Here is a 20,734-nt window from a genome sequence, read left to right as displayed (position 1 = left end):
TTTTAATGGCGGTTGGCAAAAAACTTTTAGGTGCATTACCGCCACCCACTAATCTGGAGTGTGAACTAAGGATTTAAATTCTCTTATTCGAAAAACAAACGAAATAAAAACAAACAAACATATAAAATAAAAATAAATAAATAAAGTAAATTCTATTCATTCATCTTGTTGACTTTGAAAATTCCAGAAGAAGTTTCCAACATTTGTCACTAAAGTTTTTCTTCAGTACATTCCAATACTTTCCTCTCCAGTCTCTTTTAAACCATTTTCCAAAACGTCTCTCGCTGACTCGTCCCTCTGACATGACAATAAAACATGGTCCAGTTTCTCCTGTCACTCCATCTCTCACCCACCTCATCAGCTCATTCACTGTCACCTGCTCACTCTGCTGCACCGACTACTTAGACCCCATTCTCCACCAGGAACGTGTGGGCAGAGCCTCACCTGTCATCATGACAAGTAAAAAACAAATAATGCTAAAATAAATATTAATATTAATATTTATCTACTGATCTGTGCTATAAATGTAGTTTCTCTATGATTCCAATCATTTCAATCATTTTTTTAATCAGAACCTCTGAATGATGTCATGTCCTGTTCAAACAGAGGAGACAGTGAGGTGAGACAGAGACCAGCTGTTCCTCTCCTCACTGTGAATCCTCACTAACTGTTGAGTCTTTTTCTGTCTCATTGTTTGTCACCACTGTAATATCTGTAGACTCTTTTATTATATGTCCTTTCTTTACATAGAATCATGTATTTCACGTCTGTGTAGAACATGTTTAGTGTTTCTGATCTGACATTAAACCGCAGTGAAGAAGCGCAGAGAGGCGAACAGTACCTCTGCCTCACTGAAGGGGGCGAGAGAGAGCCCACGGATCAGGTTGATGCTTGTTCTGTCGTTGCTCTTCGTCTACACTTCTCTTCTTCTTCTACACTTCTCTTCTTCTTCTTATATTTTGCTTTGACCACAAAAATGTAAGATTCTATATCTAAGCTTAAAAATGTCTCTAAAACAGTGAAATATGAACAAATCAACATCAGTTCACCGTCGGACAGGTAAAGTAACCTTTTATGTGTTTGTTGTTCTCTTTATACATCCGGGTTGTTACGCAGATTTTCGCAGGTGGCGCCCGCGAGTGCTCTGCTTCTGAAAGGCAGGTCGGTGGGATCAAATATGTACCTTAATGTGTGTGTAAAGAATGCTGATATGAAATATGAAAAACAACCAGTAGTCAACGGTCAAGCTGCCAATTGAATGGTGACTTAAGCTTCTCTATTGGGTTCATAGTATATCTGTAAATCTGACTCATGTGGAGTCAGACCCTCACCAGACAGGAACCTCACCGTGACGTCACTGGTCTCACTCACACTCACTGCCAGATCGTTTCTCTGCATTATGCCAGACTTTCCCGCGTTTACCTTCCAACTGGTTTCCCGGTGCCGGCCCTACCTGTTTGGACTTCTCCGCCTCGCCTCTGCCCCGGTAAACAACTCAGCCTTCTGTCCCCGACCACGAGATTCTTCCTCTGGTTTCTGTCTGCCTTCTCCCCCGACGGCTCGGCGTTCCACTGAGTAGATCTCTACACGTGTGCAGATCCAAGACTGTTGGTCTGTTGTGTGTTCTGCCTGGAATAAAGTTTCGTTTCAACTATTCCGTGTGTCCGGCGTCCTGCTTCTGGGTCCTTACTACACCCGTTACACTTTGGTTGGAATGTACAAAATACAAACCAGTTTTATTTGTTGTTTTTTTACAATAAAAGAAGATAAAAGCTTACAAAAAATATTAGTGAAAAATGAGTAAAAAGGACATAATGTCAAAAAGAACCAAGTTCCTCAAAAGAGACCTGTCAATCATCAGGTCAGAGTGAATTTAAACCCAAAGTTCACTGATTTCATTCGCTTTAACATTCAGTGAACATTATAAGCATTGAAGCATGAACGGACCCCGCCCTAACACGGTGGTCACTCCATTGGCTGTCCCACCTGCGAGGACATATGTTCCTCCTGGAGGTGTCAAGACAATACCTCCGGCCTTTTATCTCACCCCGTAGCTGAATTGTTAGGATTTCGGATTAATTGTCTTCACGAGAATCTTGTCCGGCTACGCCCTCGGCGTTCTCGTTAGGATGCAACCCTAGCTCCCAGTATGGATAGTTATGTAGAACGTCTGTACTTTACTATCGCCTATTTTGAACATTCTCACCATTTATGACTAATTCTGCCAAGTCTTCACCCAGAGAACTCACCTTAAGCTCCTCTGGTAGAGTCGGTCGTCACCTCTGTACCACACAGATGAGGGACAGGGAAGAGGGTCAAAATGTTCAAAGAAACCAGTCTCTAGTTTAGGTCCAGTTACAAATTAGGTTACTTACAAATGGTAAGGCTGTAGTTTTATTAAAGTTATTCACACAAAATCACATACAACAATTTCAATGCAATGAAACAGTCACTGTGGTCCTAAAAAATAAATGCGAAATGTATCCCTTTCAAACCGGGATCTCTAACTTCTTGTGAAGAAAAGTTTCCCGTCTCTAGTGATGGGGGAGAAAGAGCGTATTTTCTCAAAGTTTTCCTGCCTCTTTTATGCTACCCTGAGGCTAGTACCTCCTCTAATCACATGCGTCACAAATACAGGAAACATCTTGGAGCAGAGTCAGCAACAGAATACAACTGGTTGTAACTAGTTTGGTCCAGATGGAACCAAAGCACTACACGAGGCTCAAGTGACCTTGTTACATGAAAGAGTCTAAGCAGGCTAAATGTTTCTATCACTTCTATCATGAAATAAAACCAGTTTATGTTAAATCACATCTAATATGAAATAAAACAGTTTATATATTGTGACAGTTATAAAAAGTGAACAAAATATATCTTGTGACAATTATGAAAAGTGAACAAAATATGTCTTGTGATGATTTTACTTTTATGCTTTCATATCTTTCTACGATCTCTTAACAGCATATACGATTACATTTTGATAAATGACAGAAAAACGCACATTAAAGCTCATCATCATTGAACTGTCCCTAAACAACATGAGATTACATGTAACAAGTATATTAATACTGAAAATAAAACACTCTTCGTTTGATAATAGAAAATAAATCGTAGCTCATCAAAGACAATAGAAAGTTAAAAGAGGATAACCCACAAGCAGAAAAAGGTCGGTAACACCTTAAGATAGGACTTCCTGTTTGGTACAGGTCACAGGAGCCATGTCTCATATAAGCCAGTTAATGTGAAAACCACAACACGCCGAGAAGTTTCCATTGTGTGTCAGCCAGATGCTCAAACCACAGGATACTGCCTTTATGCTTTTTAGGGTCTCGCTCCTCAAACATATATAGGTTAGATTGCATCATTCTTGGTGGATACCTCAACAATAAGAAGCTTGTTGTTAGTACAACCACAGCAGCTCTTAGTTATGTTGATGTCACGTAGGAATGAGATGCTCCAGTGGGTTAAGGGTCACGTTCTTCTGGTCTTCAGATCCGTCAGCCTCTCTCTCATTGGACGATAAAGGATCCTCTTTGATCAACCAGCTTCTGCAGGTTCTGACTGACGTCTCTGAAGTACTGCTGGATCTCAACCTTCTGTCTGCCGTACCTTTGATCATAATAAACCTCGAGATATTTGTTGCGGGGAACATTGAGACCGATATTGTAAGACTTTGAATCTTCATCCTTAAAATATCTCAACAGCACGGCGTAGTAGGCTACTGCCCCGAACCAGCACTTTGCCTGGATCAGCTCTTTGTGCTTTGTGAACAGCGTCTCCAGGTCGCTCTGGTAGGTCGAGAGGAGTCTCTCTACGGGGTCGCAGGTTCGATTCCCTCCGAGTCTCACCAGGTGAATCAGCATCTGGACGTGGAAGGCCGTCCCGTTCACCCAGGCCTTCAGAGCCGAGGACGACATGTGCCCGTCCCTCACCATGGAGTTCTTCAGCTTGGTGAGGGCGACGCTCAGCAGGCGCTCGATCCGCCGGAGGTCTCCCGTCAGCTCGTCTTTGTCGTGAAGGTGCATCACGCATCTCTTCAGGCACTCGTCGATCTGATCCCAGACCTCCGAGGCCTTCTCATCGGCGAACACGCTTCTCAGAGCGTCCTTCGTGCTCTCCTCGGGAGGACTGAAGGAAACGATGTCGATGAAGACGGCGACGGCCAGCGCTCCGAGTCCGGCCAGTGTGGGAGCTGATGTTAAGTCGGCCATCTTCTCCACCAGACTCTTGATCCAGTCCGCGGCGCAGTCGCCCGCCTCCATCTTCCTCGTCTCGTAGTGTTGTCTCAGACTGTCTGAAGCAGAAAGACTGGTGAACATCACAACGCTCTTGATGACGGTCAGATCTGGACCCTCGGGGAGTTTCTCCCTGAAACGGTCCAGTTCTATCTTCTCTCTTCTCTCCTGATACTGTCTCCTCTCCAGAGAGTTACCCATCGTCTTGTTCTCAGGATCAGATCAAAGATGGAGGCTGTAGAATTTGTTGTACAAACACTGCAACAAACAAAAACAACATTCAGTGAACATTTTCCTCCAATTATGATCATGAAAACAAACAGATAAATAAGAGTACTGTTGGAGCTATTTATTTGATATAAAACTCTGCGCTCCTCCAGCTCTCTGCTCTTCTGACTCGCGTTGGTGAATGGAAGCACAGAAAAGAGAAGCTGCTTTGAAAAGAACCTAGATCACAGTGTTGGAGCTATTTATTTGATATTAGTATTTTGTTGTTTAATTAATAAGTAGTATTGTTTAATTATGCTAGATGTTTGATTATTTAGATTAGATTGATTGTTTGATATATTAAGATTTTTTTTACTCTTTAATAGTAATTTGTTTAGTTATATTATGTTTATTGTTTAAGTACTTAGTTTTGGGTTATTTAGTTGGTTAGTTCTTTGGGTAAACACTGTGGGCACCTTTGGCTATATATAGGAGTAGGTAGGACCAGCATGCACCGGGGTGGGCCTATAGTGTTTTACCAGCACATCACAGGAGACACAGTGTGAGACAGGAGTGTCTTTGTTCTTTTTGTTTGTTTGCTTGTTTTGTTTGATTTACCAAATAAATAAGAAAATTGGAAGCCTGAATGGACAATCTACTCTTTCCTGCCTGCGTAAATTACCAACCAATTTTTGTGCTTCAGTGCACACAACTTCTTTCTCCGTTCTCTACACTGGCTCCCTGTAAGAGCTCATCCAGTCTAAGACTCTGGTGCTAGCCTACAGGGCAGTGAAAGGAACAGCTCCTTCCTATCTCCAGACCACGATCAAGACCCACACCCCCGCCCGACCACTTCGCTCTGCTGCCTCGGGGCGATCGGTCGCCCCGTCTCTCAGAGGTCCTGACGGCCGATCGACCCGGTCACGTCTGTTTTCTGTCCTGGTTCCTCAGTGGTGGAATGAACTTCCCACTGACGTCAGGACAGCGGAGTCGCTGCCCATCTTTCATCAGGCTGAAGACCCACCTCTTCAGGAAGTGCTACCCTGAGCCTTCCACTCACCACTTATTGTTTTCATACTAGCTTGTTGCACTTACTGTTTTCATACTAGCTTGTTGCACTTATTGTATTGGTATTACTTATAGCACTAACTGTTTCTCTTGTTTCTGTACTTTGGCTCTGAGTTATGCTCTGCTTCAGGCTCTTAGATGCTTGTTTGGAAAAGGAAATGTACTTATGACTTCTGGTGACTAGTAGTTCTTTTGATGACCAATGTTGATGCACTTATTGTAAGTCGCTTTGGATAAAAGCGTCTGCTAAATGACTGTAATGTAATCAGTGGCGTTTGATTATTATTTGTTTTATTTTGTTTTATACGACAAATGGCCACTACAAGTTCCTCACTTGGTTTACTGGACTCTTATTTGTTTGTTTACCATATTTTACTGCATTGTGGCACCTTAATAACACGCAAAGTCCACATCCTAATCATTGAAAGATGTAAACGTGTACCTCTCAGGTCCAGCGTGATCTCAGGTCCAGGTCCAGTCGTGCTCTCAGGTCCAGGTCCAGTCGTGTTCTCAGGGCCAGTCTGGGTCCAGATCTGGTTTCTCTTTCAGATGATAAGATGAGCTCCACCCTCAGCTGCTGCTCAGTTAAAGAGACAAACACATTAATGCACCAATAATCAGAAGACAACAATATAATAATCCATATTATGAAGTGAGCCATTCTGTACTGTAGCTGTGTCTCAATTCAGGGGCTGCATCCTTCGGAGGACCAAGCCTTCACGGTCTACGTCGGCCGCGTCTTTTGAGGGCCGCGATGAGACGGCCTACGCTACAGAGGACTTCCTGTTTGCGTCACCAGCTGTTCCAGCCCCCCCCCTCTTGCTGCTCCCATAGCAGAATCCCTGCTCAGCAGTATTTTTTATATATATATATATATATATATATATATATATACACACACACACACACACACACACACAAATACATTAAACTAAAACATGTTCAGTACTGTTAAGGTTTTAGATTAGTGTTTTTAATCTTATATTCAATAACTCATTCATAGTTCTTTTTCATAATCTTGTTTTTCTAAATAAACAATCAGTTACTATGTTAAATAACTAATTTCCAATCAGTTATAGTAATTAAAACAATTTATTTATCAATGAATTTATTTTATTCATACATATACATATATACATACATACATATATATATAGAGCAATCCTAAGGCAGAGGAAATCAATCAAGACAGTTAACATTAACAACAGCAGCAAAACAAATGTCAGCAAACATGTTTATTAACTTGCAGTAACACATATTATACATTATATGTTTTATATAAATCCCCCTCTCCCTGCAGGCACATTTTCTCCAAAATTGTCCAAATCACATTGAGAAAATTATGAAAAGTTAAACAGTTATCAAAAATGTTAACACAAGGATGCAAAGCTAGAAGATTGACACATTTTACACAGCAGAATAAACACAAATACACACAGAAATCATTTACAAGAACGGGGAAATGCTCTGGCTAAACTAATAGAGCTGGGCAATATTAAATACGGGAAGCCAACAAAAACCTCTCAGCGAGGAAAGAAGAAAATAACAAAGTAGAACTAAAAATGCTCCGATTTAACTCAAAGAGCTGTAAAGTCAAACGACAAAAGCCAAACCAAAAATCTCTTCTCGAGGAAGGCAGTAAACTACAAGTAAAAACGCTCCGATTTGACTCGAAGAGCTGAATAGTCGAAAAGGCAAAAAGCAAAACCAAAATCTCTCTTACCGAGGAAACAAGAAAATAATCAGACACTAACAAAAAGGCTGTGAAGCAAAAAACGGCACACGGCCAACCAAGGACTCTATAACAAGGTTCGGAACCGACGAAACTATGACTTGGACTTGATACTCGCATAAGGCGGGTGTGCAAGACGAAAGGACATGACACCCTGGCACAGGACAAGGGGAGACGCCGACTATAAGTACACATGAGGGAAGTGGGGGAACAGGTGGACACAATCAGGAATCAGGGAAGACAATCAGACTGGTGACACATGAGGAAGGGCAAGGAACCTGAAACGAGAAGAGAGTTAATTTCCAAAATAAAACAGGAAGTCACAAAACAAACGTGGAGACAGGACAAAAACCCAGCTTGACATACAGGTGTGACAGGATCTACTGGTTGTGTTATTCGTGAAGGCTTTGTACAGGATGAGAGCTAATGTAACTGTAACTTAAGTACAGGATGGTCACATGTAGATATTACAAATGGACTAATGTCTTCATTCAGAGTCATGGTTGCTGAATGTTTGTCTGTCGTTCTCCCCTCAGCTCCTGACTCCCTGTAACTAAACAAGAACAGAATTTTAAAAAAGACTCAAATTCAGTGTATTCGTGTAATTAATCTCAACGTTTGTAACGTTACCGGACTTAAAGTGATATCTCGGGTTGATAAGCGTCTACCTGAGCTCCGTTAATATGAAGTATAAATCATCTGTAAAATCGTCACAATCTCAGTCAGATATCAGTGAACCTCTGAGGTTTGAAAGTGAAGTTATTAAAAGTTATTAGCTGGTAAGTTATGAGCTGGTAACAGCGCAGCGGCTAACGCTAGTTAGCTCGTCAGTTACGAACGTCACGAAACTTAACCGATCATTTCAACACACATGTGATGTTATAAGAGCAGAGTTTCTTCAGGGAATAAGGGTATTCTTCTTGACGTTAGAGGGGAGAGAACGGGGCATAGAAGTTATCCGTTGTCTTCCTCAGGATCCAAAAAAAAACAAAGCAAAACAGTCAGATATTCGTCCAGTGAACTGAACCAGTGACTGTGTGTAGTGGCCATTTGTCGTATAAAACAAAATAAAACAAATAATAATCAAACGACACTGATGCACCGTGGTTGGTAATTTACGCAGGCAGGAAAGAGTAGATTGTCCATACAGGCTTCCGACAAAGACACTCCTGTCTCACACTGTGTCTCCTGTGATGTGCTGGTAAAACACTATAGGCCCACCCCGGTGCATGCTGGTCCTACCTACTCCTATATATAGCCAAAGGTGCCCACAGTGTTTACCCAAAGAACTAACCAACTAAATAACCCAAAACTAAGTACTTAAACAATAAACATAATATAACTAAACAAATTACTATTAAAGAGAAAAATCAATCTTAATATATCAAACAATCAATCTAATCTAAATAATCAAACATCTAGCATAATTAAACAATACTACTTATTAATTAAACAACAAAATACTAATATCAAATAAATAGCTCCAACACTGTGATCTAGGTTCTTTTCAAAGCAGCTTCTCTTTTCTGTGCTTCCATTCACCAACGCGAGTCAGAAGAGCAGAGAGCTGGAGGAGCGCAGAGTTTTGTAAAAAAACACACCGTTGCTTTCTGGTCTCACGTTTCCTATACAGCCGCTCCTAAACATGCAAAACAACAGAATTTACACAAAAGGAATGCCGCGCAACGTTGACAGGGCAGCCTGAGATCAAAGTAAATGGCGCCAAAAAGGCAAAATGAAACAGCCACAAAACCTATAATTTTAACTGTCAAAAAGGCATAATGTCATCGCCTTAGCAGTTCATTAAGCGCGTAGCACTGAACAGTTCCATTCCTTGAAGAAAACAACAAAACAGTGCAACAACTCTTCCACACAACTTACCCTCAACAACATGAAGCACCGTTGTGAGGGGAAGAGGGGACTACGGGAGCCTAGGTGGTACAGAAAAGGTGGGACGCGCTTCCGCAGGAAGCGTGAACAAAATAAAACAACGCCAAACAAAAATAGCTCATTAAGATAAAATTCACATATTCAACAGAATCGTTAGATGATAAATTAAAATATTACAAATTGAAAATAAGAAATAAAATACATTTTTAACTCATCGGCACAAGTTTCTTTGTTCAGACCACATGGTGAAATCCTAACATACTTGTTCTTGAGTGTTTTCTTTTCATGACACGTTTTACTTCTCCTCCACTACATCTCTGCGGTAAATATTGTACTTTTCACAGTACTACAACTCAGAGTACTGTACTACTGCACTATATTACTTCATAACTGACAGCTTCTGAAAATATTTAGCTAATAATCATGTAAAGATACTTCATTATTTTACTGTAACAGAGTATTTCTACAGAGGAGTAGTAGTAGTAGTACCTTTACTGCAACACAGTATTTCACAGTGTGGGATTAGTATTACATTTTTGAAGTCTGTTTCTTATTCTGTACATTGCTTTTGTTAACTGCATTGTTTGTTTACAGGGGAACTAAACTACGTCCTCTCAGAAACACGTGAACAAGGGTTAGACACAATAATGGAAACACACAAAATTCAAAATAAAATGTGACAGATTAAGCTGTAAATTAATACAACTGTGAATTGAAACACAAGCTGCCACATAATAATGTTTTACTAGGAAGGTTGAACTACGTATGAACTAAGACGCAGCCCTATAGGAGCTGGTTCTGTACGAGGAACCGAGCTGCACCAACAAGACCCCAACAGACCACCAGAAACCAGTATTATATGACTTATTGTTTATTGTCATCACCTGTTATTAGACGGTTCACACGTGTGATTGGACCACTTGGTCACATGAGGTCTCTTGATGTCTGCTTAACAATAAGAAGCTTGTTGTTAGTACAACCACAGCAGCTCTTAGTTATGTTGATGTCACGTAGGAATGAGATGCTCCAGTGGGTTAAGGGTCACGTTCTTCTGGTCTTCAGATCCGTCAGCCTCTCTCTCATTGGACGATAAAGGATCCTCTTTGATCAACCAGCTTCTGCAGGTTCTGACTGACGTCTCTGAAGTACTGCTGGATCTCAACCTTCTGTCTGCCGTACCTTTGATCATAATAAACCTCGAGATATTTCTTGCTGGGGACATCGTTATGGATTTTATAAGACTTTGAATCTTCATCCTCCAGACGTGTATACCTATAGGTTCTGAAATCTGTTGAGGTGTTGATCCTGCACTTTGCCTGGATCAGCTCTTTGTGCTTTGTGAACAGCGTCTCCAGGTCGCTCTGGTAGGTCGAGAGGAGTTTCTCTACGGGGTCGCAGGTTCGATTCCCTCCGAGTCTCACCAGGTGAATCAGCATCTGGACGTGGAAGGCCGTCCCGTTCACCCAGGCCTTCAGAGCCGAGGACGACATGTGCCCGTCCCTCACCATGGAGTTCTTCAGCTTGGTGAGGGCGACGCTCAGCAGGCGCTCGATCCGCCGGAGGTCTCCCGTCAGCTCGTCTTTGTCGTGAAGGTGCATCACGCATCTCTTCAGGCACTCGTCGATCTGATCCCAGACCTCCGAGGCCTTCTCATCGGCGAACACGCTTCTCAGAGCGTATTTCGTGCTCTCCTCGGGAGGACTGAAGGAAACGATGTCGATGAAGACGGCGACGGCCAGCGCTCCGAGTCCGGCCAGTGTGGGAGCTGATGTTAAGTCGGCCATCTTCTCCACCAGACTCTTGATCCAGTCCGCGGCGCAGTCGTCCGCCTCCATCTTCCTCGTCTCGTAGTGTTGTCTCAGACTGTCCGAAGCAGAAAGACTGGTGAACATCACAACGCTCTTGATGACGGTCAGATCTGGACCCTCGGGGAGTTTCTCACTGAAACGGTTCAGTTCTATCTTGTCTCTTCTCTCCTGATACTGTTCCGTCTCCAGAGAGTTACCCATCGTCTTGTTCTCAGGATCAGATCAAAGATGGAGGCTGTAGAATTTGTGTTCAAACACTGCAACAAACAAAAACAACATACAGTGAACATTTTCCCATAAATATGATCATAAAAACAAATAAACAAATAAGAGTACTTCACTTGTTTTACTGGACTCTTATTTGTTTGTTGACCATATTTTACTGCATTGTGGCACCTTAATAACATGCAATGTACACATCTTGCAATAAACAACTGTAAATCCTTCACCTCCCCAGTCGCCCACGGTGTCCCCCAAGGTTCTGTGCTTGGTCCCCTCCTCTTCATCATTTACATCCTTCCCCTTGGACAAATCATCCGTCGTCATGGTCTCAATTTCCATTGCTACGCTGACGACACCCAACTCTACTTCTCCTCCAAGACCATCACCTCAGTCACCCACTCCACTCTCACTGATATAAAATCATGGATGCAACAGACCTTTCTCAAACTGAACTGCAATAAATCTGAACTACTCATCATCGGCCCTAACTCCCTCATCCGCTCAGCCCAGACCTTCTCTCTCAACATTGATGGCTCCATCATCACCCCCTCCACCCAGGTCCGCAACCTCGGTATCATCCTCGACCCCACTCTCTCTTTCCTACCCCACGCCAACCACATCACCAAAACTGCCTTCTTTCACCTCAGGAACATTGCACGCCTCCAGCTCTTCCTGTCCTCTGCCACCACCGAAATTCTCATCCATGCCCTCATCACCTCCAGACTCGACTACCGCAACAGCATCCTCTACGGCTCTCCCAACGAGATCCTCAATGAACTCCAACATGTTCAGAACTCCACCCGCCGCAATGAACGCATCACCCCTGTCCTTCTCAACCTCCACCGGCTCCCGGTCAAACACAGAGTAGACTTTAAAGTGCTGCTCACCACCTACAAAGCCCTAAACAACCTGGCCCCTCCCTACCTTTCAGACCTCCTCCCCCTTCACGCCCCAACCCGTTGCCTCAGGTCCGCCGGTGCAAATATTCTGAAGACCATCAGGACCAAGTGTCGGACCTGGGGTGATGGGGCCTTTTCAGCTGCTGCACCCCCCCTCTGGAACGCCCTCCCCATCCACATCCGTGAGGCTCCCTCCCTATCATCATTCAAACAAGCCCTCAAAACCCACCTCTTCAAACTCACCTTCACCTGCTAACTCCTGCACCCTACCCTCCACCACATGACCCTACCCTCCACCACATGACCCTACCCTCCACCACGTGACCCTACCCTCCACCACGTGACCCTACCCTCCACCACGTGACCCTACCCTCCACCATGTGACCCTACCCTCCACCACATGACCCTACCCTCCACTACATGACCCTACCCTCCACCACGTAACCCTACCCTCCACCATGTGACCCTACCCTCCACCACATGACCCTACCCTCCACCACGTGACCCTACCCTCCACCATGTGACCCTACCCTCCACCACGTGACCCTACCCTCCACCATGTGACCCTACCCTCCACCACATGACCCTACCCTCCACCACGTGACCCTACCCTCCACCATGTGACCCTACCCTCCACCACGTGACCCTACCCTCCACCACGTGACCCTACCCTCCACCACATGACTCATTCTGCACAGCTTCTCCAGTTTTCTTTTTTTACCAAAATGGTTTGTTTGTTTTGTTTGTTCTGTTTGTCTCTATGTAAAGCGTCTTTGGGTACTTAGAAAAGCCCTATATAAAATGAAAGTATTATTATTATTATCTTAATCATTGAAAGATGTAAATGTGTACCTCTCAGGTCCAGTCGTGTTCTCAGGTCCAGGTCCAGTCGTGATCTCAGGTCCAGATCTGGTTTCTCTTTCAGACGATAAGATGAGCTCCACCCTCAGCTGCTGCTCCGATAAAGAGACAAACACATTAATGCACCAATAATAAGAACACAACAATATAATAATCCATATTATGAAGTGAGCCATTCTGTACTGAGTACTTTTGGAAATGTATGTATATTTAATACATATATATGTATATTAAATACTTTAACTACAGAGCTGAGAGAAGAAAAGGATGACGTCATGTACTCTACTGTAAGCTGCTGTAATCCTGTAAATTATTATATATGTTCTTATCTTATCTTATTTTATGATGACATCATGTGATGAACTTCATCTCTACGGCCGCTGTGATTGGCTGACATGTGACCAGTCCACAGCGATGGAGGGTTACTGAGTACATTCACTAAAGTACTGTACTGAAGTACAGATTTGAGGTACTTGTACTTGAGTGTTTTCTTTTCATGCAGCTTTTTTACTTCTCCTGCGGTAAATATTGTACTTTTCACAATAGTACAACTCAGAGTTTTGTACTACTGCACTATATTACTTCATAACTGACAGCTTATAAAAGTATTTAGCGAATAATCATATAAAGATACTTCATTATTTTACTGTAACTGAGTATTTCTACAGAGGAGTAGTAGTACCTTTATTGTAACACAGTATTTCACAGTGTGGTAGTAGTACCTTTATTGTAACACAGTATTTCACAGTGTGGTAGTAGTACCTTTATTGTAACACAGTATTTCACAGTGTGGTAGTAGTACCTTTATTGTAACACAGTATTTCACAGTGTGGTAGTAGTACCTTTATTGTAACACAGTATTTCACAGTGTGGTAGTAGTACCTTTATTGTAACACAGTATTTCACAGTGTGGTAGTAGTACCTTTATTGTAACACAGTATTTCACAGTGTGGTAGTAGTACCTTTATTGTAACACTGGACCCTGACCCTAACACCCGTATTGCTTCACTAAAAACACAACAGCTGATGTTGAAGCACTATAATCATATTCAACATCATACATGATAAACCAGCAGAGCATCAAAGACAAAGTGAGCCAACCAAGTTAGTGAATCTCATGATACTGAACACCATTTTAACTTTAGCTTGTAGCAGGTATGTCATTCAAATGTATGTCTAATTTATTCACTACCGTCATCCGATCCCAGGAGAAGATCTCTCTTACCTTCAGGAGACCATGAAGACACCCTCAGAGATGAGCAACACTGGACTTTGTGTCACAGCTCTGCCCCTTCTCTCCTGTCACTCTTCTTCTTCTTCTTCTTCTTCTTCTTCTTCTTCTTCTTCTTCTTTTAATGGCGGTTGGCAAAAAACTTTTAGGTGCATTACCGCCACCCACTAATCTGGAGTGTGAACTAAGGATTTAAATTCTCTTATTCGAAAAACAAACGAAATAAAAACAAACAAACATATAAAATAAAAATAAATAAATAAAGTAAATTCTATTCATTCATCTTGTTGACTTTGAAAATTCCAGAAGAAGTTTCCAACATTTGTCACTAAAGTTTTTCTTCAGTACATTCCAATACTTTCCTCTCCAGTCTCTTTTAAACCATTTTCCAAAACGTCTCTCGCTGACTCGTCCCTCTGACATGACAATAAAACATGGTCCAGTTTCTCCTGTCACTCCATCTCTCACCCACCTCATCAGCTCATTCACTGTCACCTGCTCACTCTGCTGCACCGACTACTTAGACCCCATTCTCCACCAGGAACGTGTGGGCAGAGCCTCACCTGTCATCATGACAAGTAAAAAACAAATAATGCTAAAATAAATATTAATATTAATATTTATCTACTGATCTGTGCTATAAATGTAGTTTCTCTATGATTCCAATCATTTCAATCATTTTTTTAATCAGAACCTCTGAATGATGTCATGTCCTGTTCAAACAGAGGAGACAGTGAGGTGAGACAGAGACCAGCTGTTCCTCACCTCACTGTGAATCCTCACTAACTGTTGAGTCTTTTTCTGTCTCATTGTTTGTCACCACTGTAATATCTGTAGACTCTTTTATTATATGTCCTTTCTTTACATAGAATCATGTATTTCACGTCTGTGTAGAACATGTTTAGTGTTTCTGATCTGACATTAAACCGCAGTGAAGAAGCGCAGAGAGGCGAACAGTACCTCTGCCTCACTGAAGGGGGCGAGAGAGAGCCCACGGATCAGGTTGATGCTTGTTCTGTCGTTGCTCTTCGTCTACACTTCTCTTCTTCTTCTACACTTCTCTTCTTCTTCTTATATTTTGCTTTGACCACAAAAATGTAAGATTCTATATCTAAGCTTAAAAATGTCTCTAAAACAGTGAAATATGAACAAATCAACATCAGTTCACCGTCGGACAGGTAAAGTAACCTTTTATGTGTTTGTTGTTCTCTTTATACATCCGGGTTGTTACGCAGATTTTCGCAGGTGGCGCCCGCGAGTGCTCTGCTTCTGAAAGGCAGGTCGGTGGGATCAAATATGTACCTTAATGTGTGTGTAAAGAATGCTGATATGAAATATGAAAAACAACCAGTAGTCAACGGTCAAGCTGCCAATTGAATGGTGACTTAAGCTTCTCTATTGGGTTCATAGTATATCTGTAAATCTGACTCATGTGGAGTCAGACCCTCACCAGACAGGAACCTCACCGTGACGTCACTGGTCTCACTCACACTCACTGCCAGATCGTTTCTCTGCATTATGCCAGACTTTCCCGCGTTTACCTTCCAACTGGTTTCCCGGTGCCGGCCCTACCTGTTTGGACTTCTCCGCCTCGCCTCTGCCCCGGTAAACAACTCAGCCTTCTGTCCCCGACCACGAGATTCTTCCTCTGGTTTCTGTCTGCCTTCTCCCCCGACGGCTCGGCGTTCCACTGAGTAGATCTCTACACGTGTGCAGATCCAAGACTGTTGGTCTGTTGTGTGTTCTGCCTGGAATAAAGTTTCGTTTCAACTATTCCGTGTGTCCGGCGTCCTGCTTCTGGGTCCTTACTACACCCGTTACACTTTGGTTGGAATGTACAAAATACAAACCAGTTTTATTTGTTGTTTTTTTACAATAAAAGAAGATAAAAGCTTACAAAAAATATTAGTGAAAAATGAGTAAAAAGGACATAATGTCAAAAAGAACCAAGTTCCTCAAAAGAGACCTGTCAATCATCAGGTCAGAGTGAATTTAAACCCAAAGTTCACTGATTTCATTCGCTTTAACATTCAGTGAACATTATAAGCATTGAAGCATGAACGGACCCCGCCCTAACACGGTGGTCACTCCATTGGCTGTCCCACCTGCGAGGACATATGTTCCTCCTGGAGGTGTCAAGACAATACCTCCGGCCTTTTATCTCACCCCGTAGCTGAATTGTTAGGATTTCGGATTAATTGTCTTCACGAGAATCTTGTCCGGCTACGCCCTCGGCGTTCTCGTTAGGATGCAACCCTAGCTCCCAGTATGGATAGTTATGTAGAACGTCTGTACTTTACTATCGCCTATTTTGAACATTCTCACCATTTATGACTAATTCTGCCAAGTCTTCACCCAGAGAACTCACCTTAAGCTCCTCTGGTAGAGTCGGTCGTCACCTCTGTACCACACAGATGAGGGACAGGGAAGAGGGTCAAAATGTTCAAAGAAACCAGTCTCTAGTTTAGGTCCAGTTACAAATTAGGTTACTTACAAATGGTAAGGCTGTAGTTTTATTAAAGTTATTCACACAAAATCACATACAACAATTTCAATGCAATGAAACAGTCACTGTGGTCCTAAAAAATAAATGCGAAATGTATCCCTTTAAACCGGGATCTCTAACTTCTTGTGAAGAAAAGTTTCCCGTCTCTAGTGATGGGGGAGAAAGAGCGTATTTTCTCAAAGTTTTCCTGCCTCTTTTATGCTACCCTGAGGCTAGTACCTCCTCTAATCACATGCGTCACAAATACAGGAAACATCTTGGAGCAGAGTCAGCAACAGAATACAACTGGTTGTAACTAGTTTGGTCCAGATGGAACCAAAGCACTACACGAGGCTCAAGTGACCTTGTTACATGAAAGAGTCTAAGCAGGCTAAATGTTTCTATCACTTCTATCATGAAATAAAACCAGTTTATGTTAAATCACATCTAATATGAAATAAAACAGTTTATATATTGTGACAGTTATAAAAAGTGAACAAAATATATCTTGTGACAATTATGAAAAGTGAACAAAATATGTCTTGTGATGATTTTACTTTTATGCTTTCATATCTTTCTACGATCTCTTAACAGCATATACGATTACATTTTGATAAATGACAGAAAAACGCACATTAAAGCTCATCATCATTGAACTGTCCCTAAACAACATGAGATTACATGTAACAAGTATATTAATACTGAAAATAAAACACTCTTCGTTTGATAATAGAAAATAAATCGTAGCTCATCAAAGACAATAGAAAGTTAAAAGAGGATAACCCACAAGCAGAAAAAGGTCGGTAACACCTTAAGATAGGACTTCCTGTTTGGTACAGGTCACAGGAGCCATGTCTCATATAAGCCAGTTAATGTGAAAACCACAACACGCCGAGAAGTTTCCATTGTGTGTCAGCCAGATGCTCAAACCACAGGATACTGCCTTTATGCTTTTTAGGGTCTCGCTCCTCAAACATATATAGGTTAGATTGCATCATTCTTGGTGGATACCTCAACAATAAGAAGCTTGTTGTTAGTACAACCACAGCAGCTCTTAGTTATGTTGATGTCACGTAGGAATGAGATGCTCCAGTGGGTTAAGGGTCACGTTCTTCTGGTCTTCAGATCCGTCAGCCTCTCTCTCATTGGACGATAAAGGATCCTCTTTGATCAACCAGCTTCTGCAGGTTCTGACTGACGTCTCTGAAGTACTGCTGGATCTCAACCTTCTGTCTGCCGTACCTTTGATCATAATAAACCTCGAGATATTTGTTGCGGGGAACATTGAGACCGATATTGTAAGACTTTGAATCTTCATCCTTAAAATATCTCAACAGCACGGCGTAGTAGGCTACTGCCCCGAACCAGCACTTTGCCTGGATCAGCTCTTTGTGCTTTGTGAACAGCGTCTCCAGGTCGCTCTGGTAGGTCGAGAGGAGTCTCTCTACGGGGTCGCAGGTTCGATTCCCTCCGAGTCTCACCAGGTGAATCAGCATCTGGACGTGGAAGGCCGTCCCGTTCACCCAGGCCTTCAGAGCCGAGGACGACATGTGCCCGTCCCTCACCATGGAGTTCTTCAGCTTGGTGAGGGCGACGCTCAGCAGGCGCTCGATCCGCCGGAGGTCTCCCGTCAGCTCGTCTTTGTCGTGAAGGTGCATCACGCATCTCTTCAGGCACTCGTCGATCTGATCCCAGACCTCCGAGGCCTTCTCATCGGCGAACACGCTTCTCAGAGCGTCCTTCGTGCTCTCCTCGGGAGGACTGAAGGAAACGATGTCGATGAAGACGGCGACGGCCAGCGCTCCGAGTCCGGCCAGTGTGGGAGCTGATGTTAAGTCGGCCATCTTCTCCACCAGACTCTTGATCCAGTCCGCGGCGCAGTCGTCCGCCTCCATCTTCCTCGTCTCGTAGTGTTGTCTCAGACTGTCTGAAGCAGAAAGACTGGTGAACATCACAACGCTCTTGATGACGGTCAGATCTGGACCCTCGGGGAGTTTCTCCCTGAAACGGTCCAGTTCTATCTTCTCTCTTCTCTCCTGATACTGTCTCCTCTCCAGAGAGTTACCCATCGTCTTGTTCTCAGGATCAGATCAAAGATGGAGGCTGTAGAATTTGTTGTACAAACACTGCAACAAACAAAAACAACATTCAGTGAACATTTTCCTCCAATTATGATCATGAAAACAAACAGATAAATAAGAGTACTGTTGGAGCTATTTATTTGATATAAAACTCTGCGCTCCTCCAGCTCTCTGCTCTTCTGACTCGCGTTGGTGAATGGAAGCACAGAAAAGAGAAGCTGCTTTGAAAAGAACCTAGATCACAGTGTTGGAGCTATTTATTTGATATTAGTATTTTGTTGTTTAATTAATAAGTAGTATTGTTTAATTATGCTAGATGTTTGATTATTTAGATTAGATTGATTGTTTGATATATTAAGATTTTTTTTACTCTTTAATAGTAATTTGTTTAGTTATATTATGTTTATTGTTTAAGTACTTAGTTTTGGGTTATTTAGTTGGTTAGTTCTTTGGGTAAACACTGTGGGCACCTTTGGCTATATATAGGAGTAGGTAGGACCAGCATGCACCGGGGTGGGCCTATAGTGTTTTACCAGCACATCACAGGAGACACAGTGTGAGACAGGAGTGTCTTTGTTCTTTTTGTTTGTTTGCTTGTTTTGTTTGATTTACCAAATAAATAAGAAAATTGGAAGCCTGAATGGACAATCTACTCTTTCCTGCCTGCGTAAATTACCAACCAATTTTTGTGCTTCAGTGCACACAACTTCTTTCTCCGTTCTCTACACTGGCTCCCTGTAAGAGCTCATCCAGTCTAAGACTCTGGTGCTAGCCTACAGGGCAGTGAAAGGAACAGCTCCTTCCTATCTCCAGACCACGATCAAGACCCACACCCCCGCCCGACCACTTCGCTCTGCTGCCTCGGGGCGATCGGTCGCCCCGTCTCTCAGAGGTCCTGACGGCCGATCGACCCGGTCACGTCTGTTTTCTGTCCTGGTTCCTCAGTGGTGGAATGAACTTCCCACTGACGTCAGGACAGCGGAGTCGCTGCCCATCTTTCATCAGGCTGAAGACCCACCTCTTCAGGAAGTGCTACCCTGAGCCTTCCACTCACCACTTATTGTTTTCATACTAGCTTGTTGCACTTACTGTTTTCATACTAGCTTGTTGCACTTATTGTATTGGTATTACTTATAGCACTAACTGTTTCTCTTGTTTCTGTACTTTGGCTCTGAGTTATGCTCTGCTTCAGGCTCTTAGATGCTTGTTTGGAAAAGGAAATGTACTTATGACTTCTGGTGACTAGTAGTTCTTTTGATGACCAATGTTGATGCACTTATTGTAAGTCGCTTTGGATAAAAGCGTCTGCTAAATGACTGTAATGTAATCAGTGGCGTTTGATTATTATTTGTTTTATTTTGTTTTATACGACAAATGGCCACTACAAGTTCCTCACTTGGTTTACTGGACTCTTATTTGTTTGTTTACCATATTTTACTGCATTGTGGCACCTTAATAACACGCAAAGTCCACATCCTAATCATTGAAAGATGTAAACGTGTACCTCTCAGGTCCAGCGTGATCTCAGGTCCAGGTCCAGTCGTGCTCTCAGGTCCAGGTCCAGTCGTGTTCTCAGGGCCAGTCTGGGTCCAGATCTGGTTTCTCTTTCAGATGATAAGATGAGCTCCACCCTCAGCTGCTGCTCAGTTAAAGAGACAAACACATTAATGCACCAATAATCAGAAGACAACAATATAATAATCCATATTATGAAGTGAGCCATTCTGTACTGTAGCTGTGTCTCAATTCAGGGGCTGCATCCTTCGGAGGACCAAGCCTTCACGGTCTACGTCGGCCGCGTCTTTTGAGGGCCGCGATGAGACGGCCTACGCTACAGAGGACTTCCTGTTTGCGTCACCAGCTGTTCCAGCCCCCCCCCTCTTGCTGCTCCCATAGCAGAATCCCTGCTCAGCAGTATTTTTTATATATATATATATATATATATATATATACACACACACACACACACAAATACATTAAACTAAAACATGTTCAGTACTGTTAAGGTTTTAGAT

The 20,734-nt window shown here is 42.7% G+C and overlaps 3 protein-coding genes across 4 annotated transcripts; all 3 read right to left on the bottom strand.

Annotated features, from left to right (window-relative positions):
- Positions 1–2,381: 2,381 nt before the first annotated feature.
- On the bottom strand, positions 2,382–6,264 carry LOC137884151 (uncharacterized). The gene is made up of 3 exons (XM_068725858.1): positions 6,179–6,264; positions 5,953–6,087; positions 2,382–4,493 (listed from the first exon to the last, which is right to left on the bottom strand). Exon 3 carries the CDS (start codon positions 4,434–4,436, stop codon positions 3,510–3,512), a length of 927 nt encoding a protein of 308 aa, XP_068581959.1. The 5' UTR covers positions 4,437–4,493; positions 5,953–6,087; positions 6,179–6,264; the 3' UTR covers positions 2,382–3,509.
- Positions 6,265–6,730: 466 nt separating this feature from the next.
- On the bottom strand, positions 6,731–14,256 carry LOC137884083 (uncharacterized). The gene is made up of 4 exons (XM_068725771.1): positions 14,148–14,256; positions 12,914–13,014; positions 10,017–11,197; positions 6,731–7,795 (listed from the first exon to the last, which is right to left on the bottom strand). Exon 3 carries the CDS (start codon positions 11,139–11,141, stop codon positions 10,212–10,214), a length of 930 nt encoding a protein of 309 aa, XP_068581872.1. The 5' UTR covers positions 11,142–11,197; positions 12,914–13,014; positions 14,148–14,256; the 3' UTR covers positions 6,731–7,795; positions 10,017–10,211.
- Positions 14,257–16,653: 2,397 nt separating this feature from the next.
- Positions 16,654–20,535, bottom strand: LOC137884147 (uncharacterized). Of its 2 annotated transcripts, XM_068725851.1 has the most exons (3): positions 20,450–20,535; positions 20,224–20,358; positions 16,654–18,764 (listed from the first exon to the last, which is right to left on the bottom strand). In XM_068725851.1, exon 3 carries the CDS (start codon positions 18,705–18,707, stop codon positions 17,781–17,783), a length of 927 nt encoding a protein of 308 aa, XP_068581952.1. In that variant the 5' UTR covers positions 18,708–18,764; positions 20,224–20,358; positions 20,450–20,535; the 3' UTR covers positions 16,654–17,780. The 2 variants fall into 2 exon arrangements, with proteins under 2 accessions (XP_068581952.1, XP_068581953.1); XM_068725852.1 differs by lacking the exon at positions 20,450–20,535 and having other exon boundaries at positions 20,224–20,437.
- Between the last annotated feature and the right edge of the window lie 199 nt (positions 20,536–20,734).

Source organism: Cebidichthys violaceus, unplaced genomic scaffold (genome assembly GCF_023349555.1).
Source record: "Cebidichthys violaceus isolate CVI_PGR_0920_01 unplaced genomic scaffold, fCebVio1.0.p SCAF_36, whole genome shotgun sequence".
NCBI classification, from domain to species: Eukaryota; Metazoa; Chordata; class Actinopteri; order Perciformes; family Stichaeidae; genus Cebidichthys; species Cebidichthys violaceus.
Note: the sequence above shows the minus strand (reverse complement) of the source record. Positions and strands in the feature narration are given on the sequence as shown.